This window comes from Coptis chinensis, chromosome 8 (genome assembly GCF_015680905.1).
Source record: "Coptis chinensis isolate HL-2020 chromosome 8, ASM1568090v1, whole genome shotgun sequence".
Taxonomy (NCBI): Eukaryota; Viridiplantae; Streptophyta; class Magnoliopsida; order Ranunculales; family Ranunculaceae; genus Coptis; species Coptis chinensis.
Genome location: NC_141463.1, coordinates 76476395 through 76494711, shown reverse-complemented (window position 1 = coordinate 76494711; position 18317 = coordinate 76476395). Strand labels below are relative to the sequence as shown.

General features: G+C 36.2%; 1 protein-coding gene, 1 long non-coding RNA gene and 1 pseudogene across 4 annotated transcripts; 1 reads left to right on the top strand and 2 right to left on the bottom strand.

Moving 5' to 3' along the window:
* The first annotated feature begins 2867 nt into the window (after positions 1 to 2867).
* Positions 2868 to 12489, top strand: LOC147483117 (methylmalonate-semialdehyde dehydrogenase [acylating], mitochondrial-like). Of its 2 annotated transcripts, none has more exons than XM_086576808.1 (19): positions 2868 to 2941; positions 3439 to 3521; positions 4253 to 4327; positions 4423 to 4584; positions 4665 to 4743; positions 4858 to 5012; positions 5142 to 5205; positions 5501 to 5580; positions 5703 to 5768; positions 6368 to 6418; positions 6530 to 6681; positions 7129 to 7219; positions 7385 to 7465; positions 11221 to 11298; positions 11422 to 11457; positions 11550 to 11593; positions 11690 to 11768; positions 11897 to 11987; positions 12207 to 12489. In XM_086576808.1, the coding sequence occupies exons 4-19, from the start codon at positions 4549 to 4551 to the stop codon at positions 12314 to 12316; spliced, it is 1293 nt and encodes a 430-aa protein (XP_086432934.1). In that variant the 5' UTR covers positions 2868 to 2941; positions 3439 to 3521; positions 4253 to 4327; positions 4423 to 4548; the 3' UTR covers positions 12317 to 12489. The 2 variants fall into 2 exon arrangements, with proteins under 2 accessions (XP_086432934.1, XP_086432933.1); XM_086576807.1 differs by lacking the exon at positions 2868 to 2941 and adding an exon at positions 2968 to 3372.
* On the bottom strand, positions 8691 to 9762 carry LOC147483118 (uncharacterized). Its single transcript, XR_015204230.1, has 2 exons — positions 9079 to 9762; positions 8691 to 8951 (listed from the first exon to the last, which is right to left on the bottom strand). It is a non-coding gene; the product is annotated as an uncharacterized LOC147483118 (long non-coding RNA).
* Positions 12490 to 16903: 4414 nt separating the features above from the next.
* On the bottom strand, positions 16904 to 18229 carry LOC147483116 (5-formyltetrahydrofolate cyclo-ligase-like protein COG0212 pseudogene; annotated as a pseudogene). Its single transcript, XR_015205508.1, has 3 exons — positions 18051 to 18229; positions 17874 to 17964; positions 16904 to 17205 (listed from the first exon to the last, which is right to left on the bottom strand). The product of XR_015205508.1 is annotated as a 5-formyltetrahydrofolate cyclo-ligase-like protein COG0212 pseudogene (transcript).
* Positions 18230 to 18317: the final 88 nt, after the last annotated feature.

Below are 18317 nucleotides of genomic sequence, written 5' to 3'. Positions count from 1 at the left end.
AAAGTCAAACATGAGGAGAATAATCCACACCCAAGGCACAAAGCTCACCTTGTTGTACGTGAAGGGTTTTGGTCAAAGGAAAGGTATTGACTTTGATGAAATTTTTTCTCTTGTAGTTAAGATGACTTCTATCAGGGTGGTATTGGGTCTGACCGTAAGTATGAACCTAAAGGTTGAGCAACTAGATGTCAAGACAGCTTTTCTTCATGGAGACCTTGAAGAAGATGTCTACATGGACTAGCCAGAGGGGTTTGAGGTCAAAGATAAGGAGCACCTAGTATGCAAGCTGATAAAGAGTTTGTATGGGTTGAAGTAAGCACCGTACTGAGACAGTGGTACATAAAGTTTGATTCTTTTATGGTTAAGCAAGAATACAAGAAGTCTGCTTCCGATCATTGTGTGTTTGTTCATAAATTTCCAGACGGGGATTTCATAGTGCTATTGTTGTATATGGATGATATGTTGATAGTTGGCCCGAACATCAACAAGATCCAAACTGAAGAAAGACTTGAGTAAGTCCTTTGAGATGAGAGATTTGGGTAAAGCAAAGCAGATACTTGGTATGCGGATCATTCGTGACAGAAAGAGTGGGAAGTTGTGACTTTCTCAAGAAAGCTACATTGAGAAGGTGTTGAAGAGATTCAACGTGGATCAAGCGAAGCCAGTCAGTTGTTCGTTTGGTGGCCAGTTCTGCATGACCAAAGAGATGTGTCTAAAGGGTTAGCATAAGCAGAGTAAGATGGAAAAGATTCCTTATGCTTTCGCAGTGGGCAGCTTGATGTATGCAATGGTGTGTACAATGACCGGATATTGCTTTCGTCATTGGTGTTGTAAGCCGATTTCTGTCAAATCCAGGTAAAGAGCATTGGGAAGGTGTTAAGTAGATATTAAGATATCTCAAGGGCACTTTCAAAGCGTGTTTGTGTTTTAGTGGAAGTAAGCCCTTACTTGAAGGCTACACTGATGCAGATATGGCAGGTGATGTTGACTCGATGAAGTCCACCTCCGGTTATCTGTTTACTTTTGTAGGGGGAATAGTTTCTTGAAAATCTAAGTTGCAAAAGTGTGTTGCCCTCTCCACTATAGAAGCCGAGTATATTGCAGTCATAGAGTGTTGCAAAGAGATGCTATGGATGAAGAGGTTATTCGATGAACTAGGGCTAAATAAAGCAGAAACAGTTTTTAGTTTTATGTGACAGTCAGCATTCTAGATCCAAGCACATACATGTGCGTTATTATTGGATTAGAAAAGTACTCGAAGACAAGTATTTATGCATTGAGAAGATCCATACTGACAAGAACGGGTCGGATATGATGACCAAGGTCTTACCAAAAGGTAAGTTTGATGTTTGTTGTGGTACCGCCGGAATGGTAACACCATCCTCCTGTTGATTTGGAAATTGCATGAAGGTAATCCCCCACTGTTTGGGAGGGGGAGATTGTTGGAGTTATCTCTCACATGAGAATGAGGAAGAAGAGAGAAATCGCCGTTTGGCGTGAAGAGGTTCGAAGACGCTGAAGCTGGCCTTGCAAGGCCGTGAATCGGTCTAGCCTAAGTTAAGGCTTTGTTATCGGAAACGTATTCTTGGAAACGAAAGAGGGCTTAAAGGCTTTCGAAATTGGCCTTTGAAAGAAGCGCCACGCCATGTCTATTTTCGCAAGTTTCTATCTACAGTAACCGCGAATCAGTTTTTTGGGATAAAAATAAAAAATAAGGTTTTGAAAAACCTAACACAAAAAACACCAACACAAGAAGTCACGAAAAGGAAACCCAATTTTGATAGCAATCAAGATTGAGAGAAAACATTTGCAAAGAGAAAAACCTGTAAAGAGAGAAAATTGATCTGGTAAGGTGGAGAGACTTGAGATGAGTGATTGTAATTTTTCTTCCCACGTTATAAAAGGATTAACTCTTGTAGAAATAAGCATCATTGGCCGAACCACGGTACATCTTTGTGTTGTGGTATGCTTTATATTTTCTTTACATTATTATTTGTTGTTAATAATTGTTTAAAGAGTTGGGCATGCTAGGTTGGTTGTAGTTGATATTTAGAATTTGTTTGGAGTAGTAGTGTGTTAATATTACAAACTATCTGTGTAGTGGGGATCGATTGGTATCGTTATTCCCCAACACAGTGATATATTTTTCCTTTTTATTTTTATTTTTTCGAAATGTTGATGTCTATGTACGTGAAAATAATCGAGCCAATGCAAGCAAGCCATAAACAAACCAAAAAAGAACGTGATATTTATTTTCTTCTCGTCAATCACGCACACACCAATTAGTTGCAAGATGGTATGAATTGAAATTGCTTCTAAAATACATTCAAAGTCAGTGTCACACTGCCATTTGACTTAAATGAGTAATGAGAGTAGGATTTAAGGATTTAACAAAAGTTGGAGCATTAACATACTTTGAGGAATAGGATATCGTGGGGATGTTCCAAGTTCAAGCAACACATGGATTTTGGTGTCAGTTAGGATTTTGGATTTGCATTGTTTGGTGAGGAGGGGTTATGATTTTGGTGGTTTTCTTGTGTTTTGGTGACAGGAAATTTTAACGGCCAGGCAGAACCCAAAACGAGAGAAATGCCAGCACGTCTCACTCGTTTTCGCCTTAAGAATTCTGTCACTGAAAATTCGTATAAGATTTGGTCGCAAACAAGGAGGGAAATGTGATCAGCATTAGCATCTGACTAGATGCCAATAGGCGGCGGTGTTAGCACTTAGCACCCCCTTTGATAAATTCTGTGGCTAAAGCGCCCCTCCACTAATCGAGAGTCCCGTGTGTGGCTTATTAATTGACCGCGTCCTGACCATATTGAGCGGAATGAAACTTATTTAGATATCGGCCAAAAACCTTAATTAATCAGTGTCTCGTAGCAATGACGTGCAAAGGAGGAACTCACAAAACTGATGAAGGGTGGTTGAAGTGAAATAGGTGAATAACCTTTATTCCTAATTCCCATACCATTTTACCAAAGGCGTGCCAATCCCGTAAATTGGGCACTCATTGCCGCCCTAAATAAAAAAAAACGAATCGCATAGCATTAACTAATTTTAGGTTTTCTTTTTGAACCCATTCAAAACCCAAACAATAAATATAGTTGTTCTTTCATAAACAGACATCTTTATTAAGTTAGCAAACAATTACTGTGTGAAGTTGATACATACTAACTCAATAAACATATATTATATATGAGGTTTTCTTCCATGCGCATTGTAGATTTAGTATATGAGGTTTTCTTCCATGCGAATTGTAGATTTAGTATATATATATATATATATAAGTAAACTCCCAGTTGAGTTGGAGTCTATCTGAAATCCACAACAAGTCCAAAAACAAAATGCTTCACTTGTCTCTTCGAAGAGGTATAAATTTTTTTACTCTGTTTTAATCACTGAATCAAGGATCTGATTGTGTATGGTATATTGCAGGTAGATCATTTAATGCATGGAAACTGACAACATCTCATTTCTCAACTGCTACTAATGTTTCCCCAACTTCTCCAACCTCTCCTGTAAGTAGTTTTTGTAACAAGAAATAAGTCAAAAGGCCCAATTTTGAATTTTAATCATAGTCTAGGACAGCTGGGTTTTGAAACCATTGATAAGGACATTTTTTGGCTTATAACTACTAGAAAAACCAGATTTTACGTTTTAATTATTAATAAGGACAGACCTGACTTTTTTATTTTTTACTCTTTCCAATTTTACCCTTCTATGTTTGGTATGCATTGACGTCTGTGCATACTTCGCATACCAAGAAGTGGTATGCACTGACACTTGTCAATTTTCTTTGTGATGTTTGGTATGCATCGGCGTGCATTGCATACCCTCGCGATAATTAAAGAAGTAGTATGCACTGACACTTGTGCATACTATTTTCTTTGTGATGTTTGGTATGCATTTATGTCTGTGCATACCTCGCATACCACTCGCATACCAAGAGGTAGTATGCACTGACACTTGTGCATAATATTTTCTTTGTGATGTTTGGTATGCACTGACGTCTATGCATACCTAAGGTAGTATACTAAGGTGGTATGCACTGACACTTGTGCATACCAGGGTACTATTGTCTTTTTCAGACAAAAGTCAACTATTGTTCTTGAGAGTGTTTTTGAAATGCGGGTGGGTTTTTTGGTTCATTATTTCGGAATTTTGTCCTTTTTAGTTTTGTCCCCTTTTTGTAAACTGTTGTTGTTATTATTGTGTTTGAATTCAATTTCAATTATGTTTGTATATAAAGGTGAGATTAAGGAATCTAATTGGAGGAGAGTTTGTGGAATCTGAATCGAAGGAGACCATCGATGTTTTGAACCCTGTAAGAGAATCAAAGTTTTTATACTTTTAAGTAGTTTTTGAGTTTATGGAGTTTGAAAATTTTAGTTTGAGTTATTGGTTTTTGTTTGATAATAGGCGACACAAGAAGTGGTTTCGCAAATACCATTAACTACTACGGAGGAATTTAAATCTGCTGTGAGTTCTGCGAAACACGCGTTTCCTTCGTGGAGAAACACGCCCATTACTACTCGTCAAAGGGTTATGTTTAAGCTCCAAGAACTTATTCGGAGAGATATTGTAAGTAGTTGTGTCTGTTTTTTGGATTTGTGTTTGTCGTTGTTTATTATATACTTGTGTAGTTGTGTTGTGTATTTTAGGACAAACTTGCTTTGAATATAATTACGGAGCAAGGGAAGACGTTGAAGGATGCACATGGTGATGTGTTTCGCGGTTTAGGTTAGTATGTCTCTAGTTGTGTGTTATTTGGAAATTCGTTAAAGCTTGAGATTTGATTGGAGTTGTCTGTTTTTGATTGTTATAATATGTGGAGTTTTGAATTTTCTACTGCAGAGGTGGTGGAGCATGCATGTGGGATGGGAACTTTGCAAATGGGGGAGTTTGTTTCTAATGTGTCACATGGAATTGATACATATAGTCTTCGCGAACCACTTGGAGTTTGTGCTGGAATATGCCCATTCAACTTTCCTGCAATGATGCCCTTATGGGTATACCTTCTAGTTTCCTAATTGTTTTTTCTTATCGCCAGAGGGTGCTCAAGGTTATTTTTTGCTTCTTACATTAACATACATATAATAGTATTCTAACGTCGTCTTTTTTTTTATTTCTTTGGTTAGATGTTCCCAATCGCAGTCACATGTGGCAATACTTTTGTCTTAAAACCCTCGGAGAAAGATCCAGGTATTTTAAGACTACAATGTTGTACATGATTTTCTGCTTTCTGAGGAGCTATGGCTCAGTTTCATAAAAGTCTTTATCTGTTGTAGTGTTGCATAGAAATTAGATGATTCTATAGGTTGTCGGCTACATTTTTTTTAAAGAAAATGTTTCTACATCACCGTGACATCCTCAGCTACAATTCGTTGGTCCATTTATATCATCAGCTGTGCTATATCAGTATTTTATTTTTCTTTATTATTTCCTTGGTCAATTAGTGTTTTGACTAAAGCCATTTCTTATATTGGTGTTCTCTCAGGGGCTTCTATGATACTAGCGGAGCTAGCGATGGAGGCTGGTTTGCCTAATGGTGTTCTTAACATTGTTCATGGAATCAATGTGAGCTTTGAATTCATTATTTCTGGTGTTGCATTTGCAATTTCTTTTTGTATTCTTTTGGCAGATGTAGAGGTTTCAGGTTAATATGGCTTCTTATTCATATAGCTCTTTACGTCTTGCAGGAAATTGTCAATAATATCTGTGACGATAAAGACATTAGGGCTATATCTTTTGTTGGTTCCAATACAGTAAGTCTGCATTGATCAAGTGTCTTCTGCTCTTTGAAATAGGGTTTCTATTGATGCTTTTTAACATTTTAACTACGGTCTATGCCACATATCACATTTGTTTAAAAATTAAACATGGTTTTCTAGTGCTTCTTTTTCTTTACAAGGATTGCTTGAAATGCGTATGGAGCCTAATAAAAAAATAACCAGTCAACGTTAATAAGAATTGGTTAGACATAGTTTTTTGGTTATAGGCTAGTGGTTGGTGACATCTACCTCAGGTGGTATACTTATATGGGTTATTACTACATCCTTGGAACCTTCCAGAAACCTTACTCATCTTAGAGACCAATACTTGACAAATTTTTTGATTATGATAGAAGGGTTATAACCAATACGGCAATACGCCAATCTTTCTTCTACTTCAAGTGTGGTAGGAAAGTTGATTATTCTCCATGGCTCCCTGAAAATCTCCTTATGTGCAAGATGATAATTCTTTCTTTCAATTTTATCTGGTTTTGTATTTTCATCATATGAAGTGTAAGACTTTTTCTCGTTTCATAACTGACATCATCAAACCTTTGTATGCTATGTTTCACTTTGTTAATCTGGTTTTCAAGGCTGGTATGCACATTTACTCTAGAGCGGCAGCGAAGGGGAAACGTGTTCAGGTAATACTGTTTGTTTAATTTTTAGTTTTCTAATTTTGAAAGTCCATTTTCTATTAAACTGCACATCAATTTAGGTCTCTTGAATCAGTTAGCTGTAAATTTTGTCGTCAGGCCAACATGGGAGCAAAAAATCATGCAATTATTGTGCCTGATGCAAACATTGATGCTACTTTAAATGCCCTAGTTGCAGCTGGTTTTGGTGCTGCTGGGCAAAGGTGTATGGCACTCAGTACAGCTGTTTTTGTTGGAGACTCGAAACCATGGTATATTGTTTTAGGCGCATAGTTTGGTTTTTAGATTCTTTGTCTGTTCTTTTTTTGGTTTCATTCTTTTGTCTTCACCTTGATTTATGATATTTCCATTTAGATTGTGTTTCATATCTCCCCCTCCCCCTCCCCCTCCCCTGTGTTTGTGTGTGTGTGTGGTGGGGACAAATATATTACATGTTGAGCTTTTTTTGTGTGTAAATTTGGTCTCACCTTTTGCTGTTTTGGGTTGTTACTAGTACATTTCTTGTTAATGCATGAGGTATTGGAATTCTATGGAGACTCGAGAGCTTTCAGCAAGAATTGTCTCTGCTCTATTGCCACGTGACACGTTGCAACTTTCTTATTACATGAGCACACCCTCAGACTTGAAAAAGAAGAACTGGGGTGGGAATTGTTATTTTGATGTTTAAAGCTGTTGCTTACCTTTGTACCTTTTGAAAGGGTGGATGGACTGATCGAGCATGCCAAAGCACTTAAAGTAAATGCAGGATGTGAGCCTGGTGCAGACCTTGGTCCAGTTATTAGCAAACAGGTGCTTATATAGCTTAGTATACATCACGAATATTGCTTTATGGTCACGTAAGTGTTACAATTACTTGATATTTTGTACATGAGGTTAGATGTACGGATTGGTGGATATTTCTAACTAGAAACTACCTAATATTTAGTTGGTTTCACATGACTTCTTTATGGACAGGCAAAGGATCGAATATGCAGATTGGTCCAAAGTGGTATTGAGAGTGGTGCTAGCCTTGATCTCGATGGAAGAAACATAGTGGTATTGATTTATCCTTCTGATATCCCATTATCAATGTGATTGTGTGATTTTCTTCCATTAGGGGATTTTCTTCCATTACTGGTCTATTCATTTTGATTATTCTTTTGGTTTCTCTAAGTTTTAAAAAAAGACATGTCTTTCACTTAGTTTACCAGAATAAAAAAAGAAGAAAAATTATGTATAAGACTAGTGTTTTGACTTTCTGATGAGATAACAGACTTCTTATAGATAACATAGATATATTGCAGCATGAATGCAAAACTTGAGCTGATTGGACTTGCCTTTTTTTGTCTACGTTTTCTCCTTTTCTTTTATTGCTACTGTAATGTATAATATTTCCTTATATTGTATTCTTGTTTAGACATATATTTATATAGGGGAGGGATCTATATACAACACTTTTTGTACAACAATTTATACAACACCCTTTTCTAAGTTGAACTAAGAGCTAATACTTTGTGGGTATGGTATTATCACCATAAAAATCATATCCACAAAATTTGAGTTCATTTCGAAATCTCTACCCCTTTCAAAAGTTGATTTGAAAATGTGATTTTTAATGGTCAGGATTTAATATTTTGCAACCTTCTCTTGGCGTCTTTAGAAATTTCCAAATGAGCCCATTTTTTGCAGGGTTGTCATCCGTGATGGAAAGATGACGTCCACAAAAAATCAAATCGTAAGTAAATTTGTAGAGTGAGATATAGGCCATTGTATAAACTGTTGTATAAAAAGTGTTGTATATCCCTCCCCATTTATATAACTATACTTTACCGATCAAAAAATTAAAATAAAAAATAAATTGCAGCTTGAAATGCTACAATGATTAGATATAGCCAAAGAGCTTGGATTTCCAACATGTACAACTTGTAGAGTAATCTGGATTACGTTACATGTGATTCTTTTTGTTCTTAATTCAAAGGACCATGGTCTAAGAATTGTGGAATTATATGAAATAGGATCTACACAAGGAAAATCACTTGCCATTCGTTGGTTATTAGGGGCATCCTGAAAACGTCTTGGTCGAAATATGGCTTTCAAATTAAGTTCCGAATTAGTGGATGCTGCCAAAGGGAGTGGCAATGCCATGGTGGAATACAAACGGGATCAAGACAGGGATGGATAGAGATTGATGTATCTTGTTGGCTGAAGCTTCAACAATGGATGAACATCAATTAAGTTTAATTAAAGAAACACCTAAATCTAGGGTTTAAACCTTCAAACATGAAGAAAAAAATAATATTCAATAATAACCATCTAACAATGAAGGCCAAATTGCCTTTATATATAATAAACCATATTCTTAATTCTAATTAGAAACCAAAATAGAAACCTTACTAAATAACCTAGATCTAAAACTAATAAGAAACTACTTGATTCTATTACTAATCCTAATTTAGTAACTACTAAAACATAATAACAAGTAATATATAATAGAATTATAGGTTCCAGATTCTTGTTTCCAGCAGGTGCAGGCATCATGCTCCTGCATCAGAGAAAGCCCAGATATGGGCTGATCAGAAGGAAAAGACTTTTGCAGCCAACAACCTGCTTGCCTTGGGGAAGCATAACTAGATCCCAAGTACCTGGATCTCTAAAAATATATTGCATACCTGGTTTCGGGTTGTGCACACGTTATACTCCAAGAAACGGATTATGGCATAGTGTTTCCTTTTGGATGCTCGAAGCTATAGATGAATATAACAACCTAAAGAGAGAGGTTTTGAGAGTGGTAGATGATGACTGAGCAAGGTGGAACCTGAAGGGAAGATATGGTGGTAGCAAAGATTGTGCGACGAGTCTTGGGGAGGAAAACAGATGACAGATTGGTATAGGATGTGAGAGGAAAGAATGTTCAGAGCAGTGATACACGCAGAAAGAGAAAGGGCAAAGCCGCCATGAAGACTTTGAATACCGTTAAAGAATCTGAGTAGATGCTTAAGTTTGGGAAACTTTGGGGATTTAAGATGGCAAAAATCAAGGCTAAAATCCAGGTTATGTTAAGGTCAAATTGGAAAAGGAGTTCAACAAGAATAGTAGAGACTTTGAGGATATAGATGAAGATGAGGAGGATGATTGTCTTGACCTGAGCTTCACAATGAATGGGAAGAGCAGGAGGATGAGAAGGGAGCATTCTGTGTCTCTGATCCACCGGGGGTGTGGGGTGTAATTGTGCTGTGCTGGCCAAACCTTGTACATAGTCTCTTATTGATTTCTTCACTTCTGTGTGCCTGGATTTTTCTTCCTTTTTTTTTCCGGGTGTTGTCTGTTAACATTTCCTCTATTTTTGCTTGTGTGGGTTCTGATGGGTGTGAGGGTTTGCGGGCATATCCTGATGGTCATTCTATGTGTCATATCATGATTAAATTTAAAAACAAAAGAATAATTAGAATTCATAGGGCTGGCACTAATATCTTTGAGATTTCACTGACAAGCAACGTAACATGTATGTCATAGAATAGTTTCCTTAACTTGTCAAAGTTCTTTAGGTTGAAATTGTGACTCAAGCTTTTGACAGACAAAAAAGATTTCTTATTCTTTGAAATATGTGTTCTCCAAGTCAATTTAGACATTGGGGTGCCATGTGGGTCTCAACTAGATCATTTCTTAACGCAGGAGATTATTCTTTTATCCAAATTCCAGACTGCGTCTAGCAAATAATATAAATATAAAAGTATTTATTGTAAATTAGGAGTAGAGCCCTACTGGAAATCACAAGCTTTCAAGAAAGGCAAGATAATGAACCGAACGAGCAAATAAAAAGAAGGTAGTCTCTGTAAAATGGTTAGATGCCCAATTTATTTACTAGAGGAGCATCTTCAGACCTTGGGTCCTTGGCAAAGGGACATTAGGACTTACTACTCCTTGGATCTTGCAGAGCTTCAAGAGCTTTTTTTTGGGTATAAGATTAAGTTCTGAATAAGAGAGATATTGCTATACTATTTCTCGGGACTTTGCTTCCTGTTTCATTTCCCCTGTCTTTTAAGTATATTGTAGGAAAACACATATGATATACAGATCTCTTGAAAACAAATAGGACCATTACACCTAAATGTTGGGATAAGTCCTAGAGGATGAGGAGTTGAACTTTGAAGACTGATTGTCATTTCCGCATGCCAATTACAAGTGGAAACGAATTCTCATGTAGGATCAACAATTACTTATAACCCATTTCTTCTTTTAGATAACTAACCTAACCTTTTCTCACTTGAACAATTGAACTTGGTATGGATATTTTTGTTCTATTTGCCTCTATTTGAATATATTTCCCCCTTTAGTCTTTTTCATTTTTGATATGACAATTTTAGTATGGTTTTTCTTCCCATAAATGGTTGCTTAGGTATCCAGGCTGCATCCATTATTGTCTTAGATTGGGTTGTCTTGTATGAATTGATCTAATTCGAATCGTTTTAGTTCAACTGTGCATTCAGTGGTCTAGTTAATTGGATTAGCTATATATTGCTACTAGCATACTTGTCTCTAAGAAAAATCTGTGCATTACACCATAGGCTTTGACCCGTTCATCTTTTAAGACAACCAAAAAAGAATTTGTTTCAATCTGTGTAATTCCTTAGTTGATGTTTTTTTTGGATTGGCAAGCCTGTTTTTAAATGAGATCAGTAACTCTTACTCAGATATAAATTTGTTCCGAGTGAAACAAATTCTTTTTTGGTTATATATAGTAATTTACTCTTCCGTCTAATTTTAACTTTATAAAGATATGCACATTTCTTAGTTTCTTGTACGCATATTAGGTTCCGGGTTATGAGGATGGAAACTTTGTTGGGCCTACCATTCTGTCCAATGTGACAAGTGACATGGATTGTTACAAGGTACCTTGAATCTTGTTCCAATCCTTCCATATTCCCCTTTTGCCATTATTCCTTTTGTACTATCGAGATTTAAGCCTTACACATTGTAGTCAAATTGTCTTTCTGCATTATGGTGGTCTGCAGGAGGAAATCTTTGGCCCTGTTCTACTTTGCATGCAGGTATTCTAATCATTGTGAATATCATTCCACTTGCAAGTCCTCCATAAGTTAATGAAGTGCCATTAACATATTTCCTCTCACGTGTACAACAGGCTGACAGTCTAGAAGAAGCTATAGACATTGTGAACAAAAACGAGTATTGCCTTATTTCTCAGTTCTCCTTCCCTTTACAATAATTGCCCTGTACCTGATTGCCTTCTCTTCTAACTGTCTTCTTCTTCTTTTTGTGTAGGTATGGTAATGGAGCATCTATATTTACCTCATCTGGTGTAGCTGCTAGGAAGTTCCAAAATGAAATTGAAGCAGGCCAGGTTAGAAAACCATTTTTATCAAATAGGGATTAAAACCAGGCAATGTTTGACCCAAGACATTGCCTCCATGATCATAAATACCTGATATGAACTTGGCTCATATTATTTTGTGGTTTAATGTTGCGTAGGTTGGTATTAATGTTCCCATTCCAGTTCCGTTGCCATTTTTCTCGTTCACTGGATCCAAGGCATCATTTGCAGGCGATCTCAATTTCTATGGTAAGATGCACTTTTAAAATATATTTTGTGCTCATGGAGTGATGGATTAGGTATCATTCATAGGTGGTAAATGTTAATAATCATTGATATGGATGTGGTCGATTATCCAAATCCGAGGAGCCATTTTAACCTATTACAGGGTTTGCATGTATAGTTTGTATAGAACTGTAATCACCTTCTTTTCTTTATTTGATTTTTTTTCTTTGCTATGGTTTGCAGGCAAAGCAGGTGTTCAATTTTTCACCCAAATCAAAACAGTCACTCAACAATGGAAGGATCTACCAGTTCAGGGAGTATCATTGGCAATGCCCACATCTCAGAAAACATAAAGTTTCTTTGTTGGAGGCTAACAAATAAACGAACCGAAAAGGTTCACAGGAGTGTTGGTGTCCAGTGCCATTGCCTTACCTCCATCCTATGCGCTATGTTAGTTGTTTCACCTGTAAATTGGTCTGAACTCGGTGTTACTCAAAAGAATAATGGAAGTGTTTTCTTAAATCAATCTCCATTCTCCACCCACCATCTTTTTGGTCTATTAACTTCAAAATGATGGACTGAATTATCCATATGAACAGACATGCTTAACATCTACATCAGTACGACAGTACACAATAGATAGTGGTCGTTAGTCATTTGCTTAGCCATGGACTAACCTTATATATGAACAGGTCCACGCTCAGGAGGCGAAGTGGATGTTGGTTGTGTATGTTGCCAATGTATATATGAAACCAAAAGTGACAGATTCAAGAATGCAATAGCACCCTGCTAATTCCACTTTTTCGGCAACCCCTCACCGCATTTGAGGGCATCAAATCTTTTTTAAAGTAATCCAATAGAAGTCCATTAAAACTAACAAAATCATTGTATCTCACATATAATGTTGTAATTCAATCTCATATAAAGTCACTTCTGGTTGGTAATTACAGGTTGGTTGTCAATGTTGGAACCATCTGGCCTGAAAGCCTCTATGACTTAAAGGTGCGCCTTTTTGTTTACGTGTGGGTTTTGTTTCTTGTGTAGCAATCGCCTGTATCCGCACACAACACACTCAAAGAAAAAACTGTAGTAGGAAAAATCCTAAAACCATAATTATTGTTCACCCGGTACTGGAGCCGTAATTACTAGTCAATTTCTATGTTTGGGCCTAATTTTGTGTTATTACATAGCACTAGGACCGTAGATGCTAGGGCCTCTAGCCCTAATAGCTAGCTAGTAAAGGCAGTTTGGACTAGGGTGCAAGTGGATATCCAAATTAAATACGAAAAATTGAAAATTATCCGAAAATTTTGGATATCGAATTTAAATAATTTTTTGTGTCCGAAATGGTTTCGGATACTACCATATTCGCATTTGATAATATCCGATCTAATCCAAAAAGCTAATATTTATTGTAAATTGCTAATTTATTCATTTTTTTTGTAGAATAAATTATTATATAAAATCATTAAATAATGACATAAAATCATAATAACAAAAAAAATAAAATAAAATAACAAATAATGTATAAATCTATATAATAAGATAGGGTTTTTTTTTCCCACTAAAAGACAATAACATACAAAGGACGGCTCAAATGGCTATTGTGCACTGATTTTTCTTGCGTGTTTTTGAAAAGAAATTCAAATTTGTATACGCGTACCGGTTGGTAAATAGACGTTCCGTCCTGGGTAGCTCGCGGGTTCGAATCCTGTTATGGTATATTTAGTTTTCATTTTAAGTTTGAAGCTTTGAGATTTTTCAGTCGGTTGGTTCTGCCACTGGTTTTTTGAGATGGAGACGAAGATAGAAGAAAGAGGAGAATAAAGTCAAGTAAAGCCTTTTGCTTTTTGTTCCCAACTAAAGTTAAAAAGTTGGCTCATGGTTTTTTTTTTTTGGTAACTATTTTGTTTCTGGCACGTGGTACTATTTTGAATGAGGCAAATTAGACTTTGGTTATTATTGAATTAATGAACCTTTTTTCAATTTTCTTAGCAAATATGCCATTTAATAGAAAAAAATCTATATCATCAATACAAAAATAACTAAATATATTTTATATATTATATAAGAGGTGCTTGAAAGCTAAGGCAGTTAAAATTGGTTTTTGGAGCTAATAGGTCGAGGGTGATATGCGATTAATCAGATATACCGAATGTATATATTTGGCCCTTTTCAAAATTTATAATAGTATAATAATATCAAATATTTCTAAATAGTTATTAGCAATCCAATCACATTTAACCAACTCAATCTTAGCGTACTACAGAGATATCAAACCCAACAATTATATTAAATATTTAAATAAATAAGAGGAGAGAAGAGATCATATATTGGGATAATACAATAATTTGTTTATTTAACTTTCGTTAAGGATGATAAAATAAGTAAACTCTTAGCTTTGTTTGTTAATTATGTCTTTTTATTATAAATCCGGTTTAAGAATCCAACAATTTGTTAATTTTACGTATATTTTTTGGATGGAGAACTGATATTTTCAGTGATTTATTTTTTGGTTTAGTGAGAAATGGTCATCTCGGCCAATTAATCACTCACTCAATCGGTAAAAATTTATCGGTTTACAAGCGATATACGATTAATCGGCCGATATTGATAGCATAGCTTGGAAGGCGCTTTAGATTACATAGCATTTCAAGGTAAACACTTTCACGCTCCCACTCTCGCTCTCCATCCCTTTTCATGTTATGGTGACTAAGGTCTTCACCCTACATTGGTTGAAAATCTATATATTAGTCCATCATGCAATTTTATTTTCGAAGATGGCATTTTCTTTCAATCTAAAGCGCGCCAAAGGGGCGTCGATGAGTACCTTTAAGATGGACACGACTTATGGTGTTTCATTGTGGGAGTAAAGTCCTTCAAGCCAAACTATTGACTGCTGGTGAGAAAGCTAGAAATCCAGTATTTATCCCAAAAATAATATATTTGGATCCCTCACATTTGGAGTTGTCTTTCAAACTATATATCAAGGCAACAATTTCCCATTCGACTAGCTTATGCCATGACAATTAGTAAATCGAATGGGCATTTAGTGAGACATTGATTTGAGAACACCAAATTTTAGTCATAGACAATTCTATGTGGCCATGTCAAGATGTGTTTCTTCAAAAACAATATATGCAAAAATTGTACCACAAATATCGTATGCCCAGGACATTAATAATACCAATGAGAAAAGGTGAGTGAGAAATTAAAGATGATGATTTATAGTTATAGTTATGATTAATAAAATTGAGAGCAGTCTTATTAATGCTGTGTAATATTTCTTTGATCTTGAGGTGGCGTTACAATAAATGTTTACTGTAACATAAACAAAACATCCATGGATAATGTGTTGGATTCATATGTGTATCACTTTATTTCAAAGGTCCTTCTTTCAAAACCTGAGTATATTTCTTGATAGTTGCTGAATTCCATTTTCTCTTCAATATATTTGCCTACAATAGCGTTTGGGGCTTTGGGCTACTGGGTTTATGCTCTTAATTCAAGGCTTTCTCCCCTTATTTGTTTCTCACTCTGATATGCCTTGATTTAATTAAGGTGTTGTAAGGGATAAGTGCAATGAGTTGGTTTGTGAGAAATAAAATACATAAAATTGTCATAAACCCACTTGAGTGTTGAGTGTTTCGATGACATGGCTATGAAGTATAAAACTGCTGGAAATGAGTAGTGCAGTTTACATATCTCTATCTTTATAAGCTTATAACATGGATTCACTGCTGCCATGAAGATTGTCTCTTGGGGTGTTGTTTAAATACAATGTGTCTTGAGTGCCATCTGGCGAGTGCCATCTGGCACGGGCATTAACTAGTGTACAATATTTTATAGTGATAAAATAAATTACACAAATCAAATAAATTTTAATTAATATTAATTTTTGGATCGGATATTATTTGATATCCAATTCGGATATCCGAATCCAAATCCAAATCCAAATCCGAACGTATCCGTTTGCATCCCGCATCCCTAAACTACACTTGTGTTTGGCCACGAGGTTTACAAAATAGCGCACATAATTTGTTGTGTTTTAGCTAGCTATCTTCGGTTGCAATTGAGTTTTGAAGACCTAAAGCATTGCAGAATTAAGTTGTCAGAGTTATCGGTCAATGGTGTTTGGCAGATTCCTAACGAAGTTGAAACAATATTAAACCATGTTGATATCACCTTACACAGTTACAAGACATGCCTAAGCTAAATCCGAGGACAACTGATCGTATAGTATGGACCCTACATTTTCGGTGACAAACGCTTATACTAAAATTTCTGAACCTCAGCAAGTAATCTGGTGGGGAGAAAAGACATCGAAGCGTGCAGTACATCCTAGACTTGTGTAAAGGTTCTTTTTGGACGAACCTTACGTGTGTTGATGATTTGGGTAGAATGATATTATGACTGAGTTCGATGGATTGAACTGACTACGTATCCAGTTCGTTGACGAACTGGAATCAAGTCGAACGTAGTTTATTGTTTGGTCTATATGATAGAGTGGATTCTATTCCTCAACCTACATTTACTTACCTTACTACAACTGACCCAATCACTATCAAATCAACCTTGATTTTCTAATCTAAACCAATTGGCCTTCCAAACTTTGCTACACCAACAGATGTACAAGCTTCATTAATGGTAGGAGTAAACATATTAGATTCCAGAATCGAGAAAAACCCCATTCTCAGACGTGGTTGTGGATAAAGTAACTAAAAATTTGGATTTATTTTGTTTCATTCTTTCATCCCCGTCGCTCTTTCAATGGATTTCTTTCTCTTCTGAAACCCAAAGTAAACTATGAGAACCTGGAGAAGCCAACCACAACAATGAGGATACAAAAGAAAAGCTACCTACTGTTATTGTTGTTACGACTTACGATTACTTATAGACAAGGTCTACTTAATTTTATGCAGAACACACTACTTCTGGTGTCAAGAAGATAGAATATCGTCTATGTGGTTATAGTACAGAACATAGTGTAAAGAATGGATTATAGGTTTAATTACCTCACCTTTACCAAGTCGCGCACCAGTCTTTGGATCAACTACAACTGACCCAATTACTATCAAATCAACCTTGATTTTCTCATCTAAACCAATTGGCCTTCCAAACTTTGCTACACCAACAGATGTACAAGCTTCATTAATGGTAGGAGGAGTAAACATATTAGATTCCAACATCGAGAAAAACCCCGTTCTCAGACGTGGTTGTGGAGTCAACAACTGCTTCCCTCCTGATTGCAGATAATCGCAAGTATATAGTAATAAAATGCTCAAGAGTATTCTTATAAGAAATTAGACCAATTGGCGAATGAACAAATCCTCATTCCTAATGTTGCAACATAAAAGTGATACATCAGAATTACAGCTTAAGCTCTTGGGATCACTCTATCCACTAAAACAATATAATTAACATAAAAGATTATGAAGTATCCTTTGTATGTCAACAAGCATCCCCTCTCCATCCAAACACCCCCGACACGACCACACTCCACACTTAAGTTAGACATTTTGTAAGTTGAACAAAAGCATCTCCAATGAAATAAACATAGGAATGTCCAGAGCTCCAACTATATATTCAAATATTCAGTATATTAGCCTAAGTTGTACTATACAATGCCTAAAAGAGGTACCAGCTGGTGGCGAAGGCTATGCTGGACAACCCTCAATTACAAGATTTTGCCGCAATGAGGCATAATCTATGTTTGCCCACTATGTGTTTGGTTAGCCATTTGCGAGCTGCCCAAATATAAACAATTGTGTAAAACTATAATGTAAACAAATTTGTATTATATTGAATGTAAAACCAAAATCAACAGAGATATTATAGCTATCCCACATTATTACAGAATTCCCCATGAACAATATCATACTAAGTAACAAGGCAAACAAAACAACTAACCTGAAAGTGTAAGGAACCGAACCTGCTTCTGTGGTGAATCCGGGTTCACCTTCACACACTTAACTCCCTTAAACACTTCCAATCCACGTAACTTTCCACATCCAACAACAACAAACAAACGCACACCAGACAAAGCTAAATGCAGCAGTAAGTGAGTCAGCAAGGAGAGGAACTTACGTTTTGAGCAGCACCAACGAAGTTAGGAATACGATGATGAATAGGGCAAGGATTTTGTGCTATCTTTTCACGTTCCATTAAATCCCATACCCTTTTCCTTATTCTCCATTTCCATGCCTTATCCTCAACTTCTTCTTCTAGGTGTCTCATCCTGATCAAGAACCTATACCAGCAGTTAGTGAACAAACAATAATACAAGCTGAGAAAGCAAAAGCAGGACACATATAACACCCGTGTTTTAATTCTTTTATTTTCCTAATAATAATA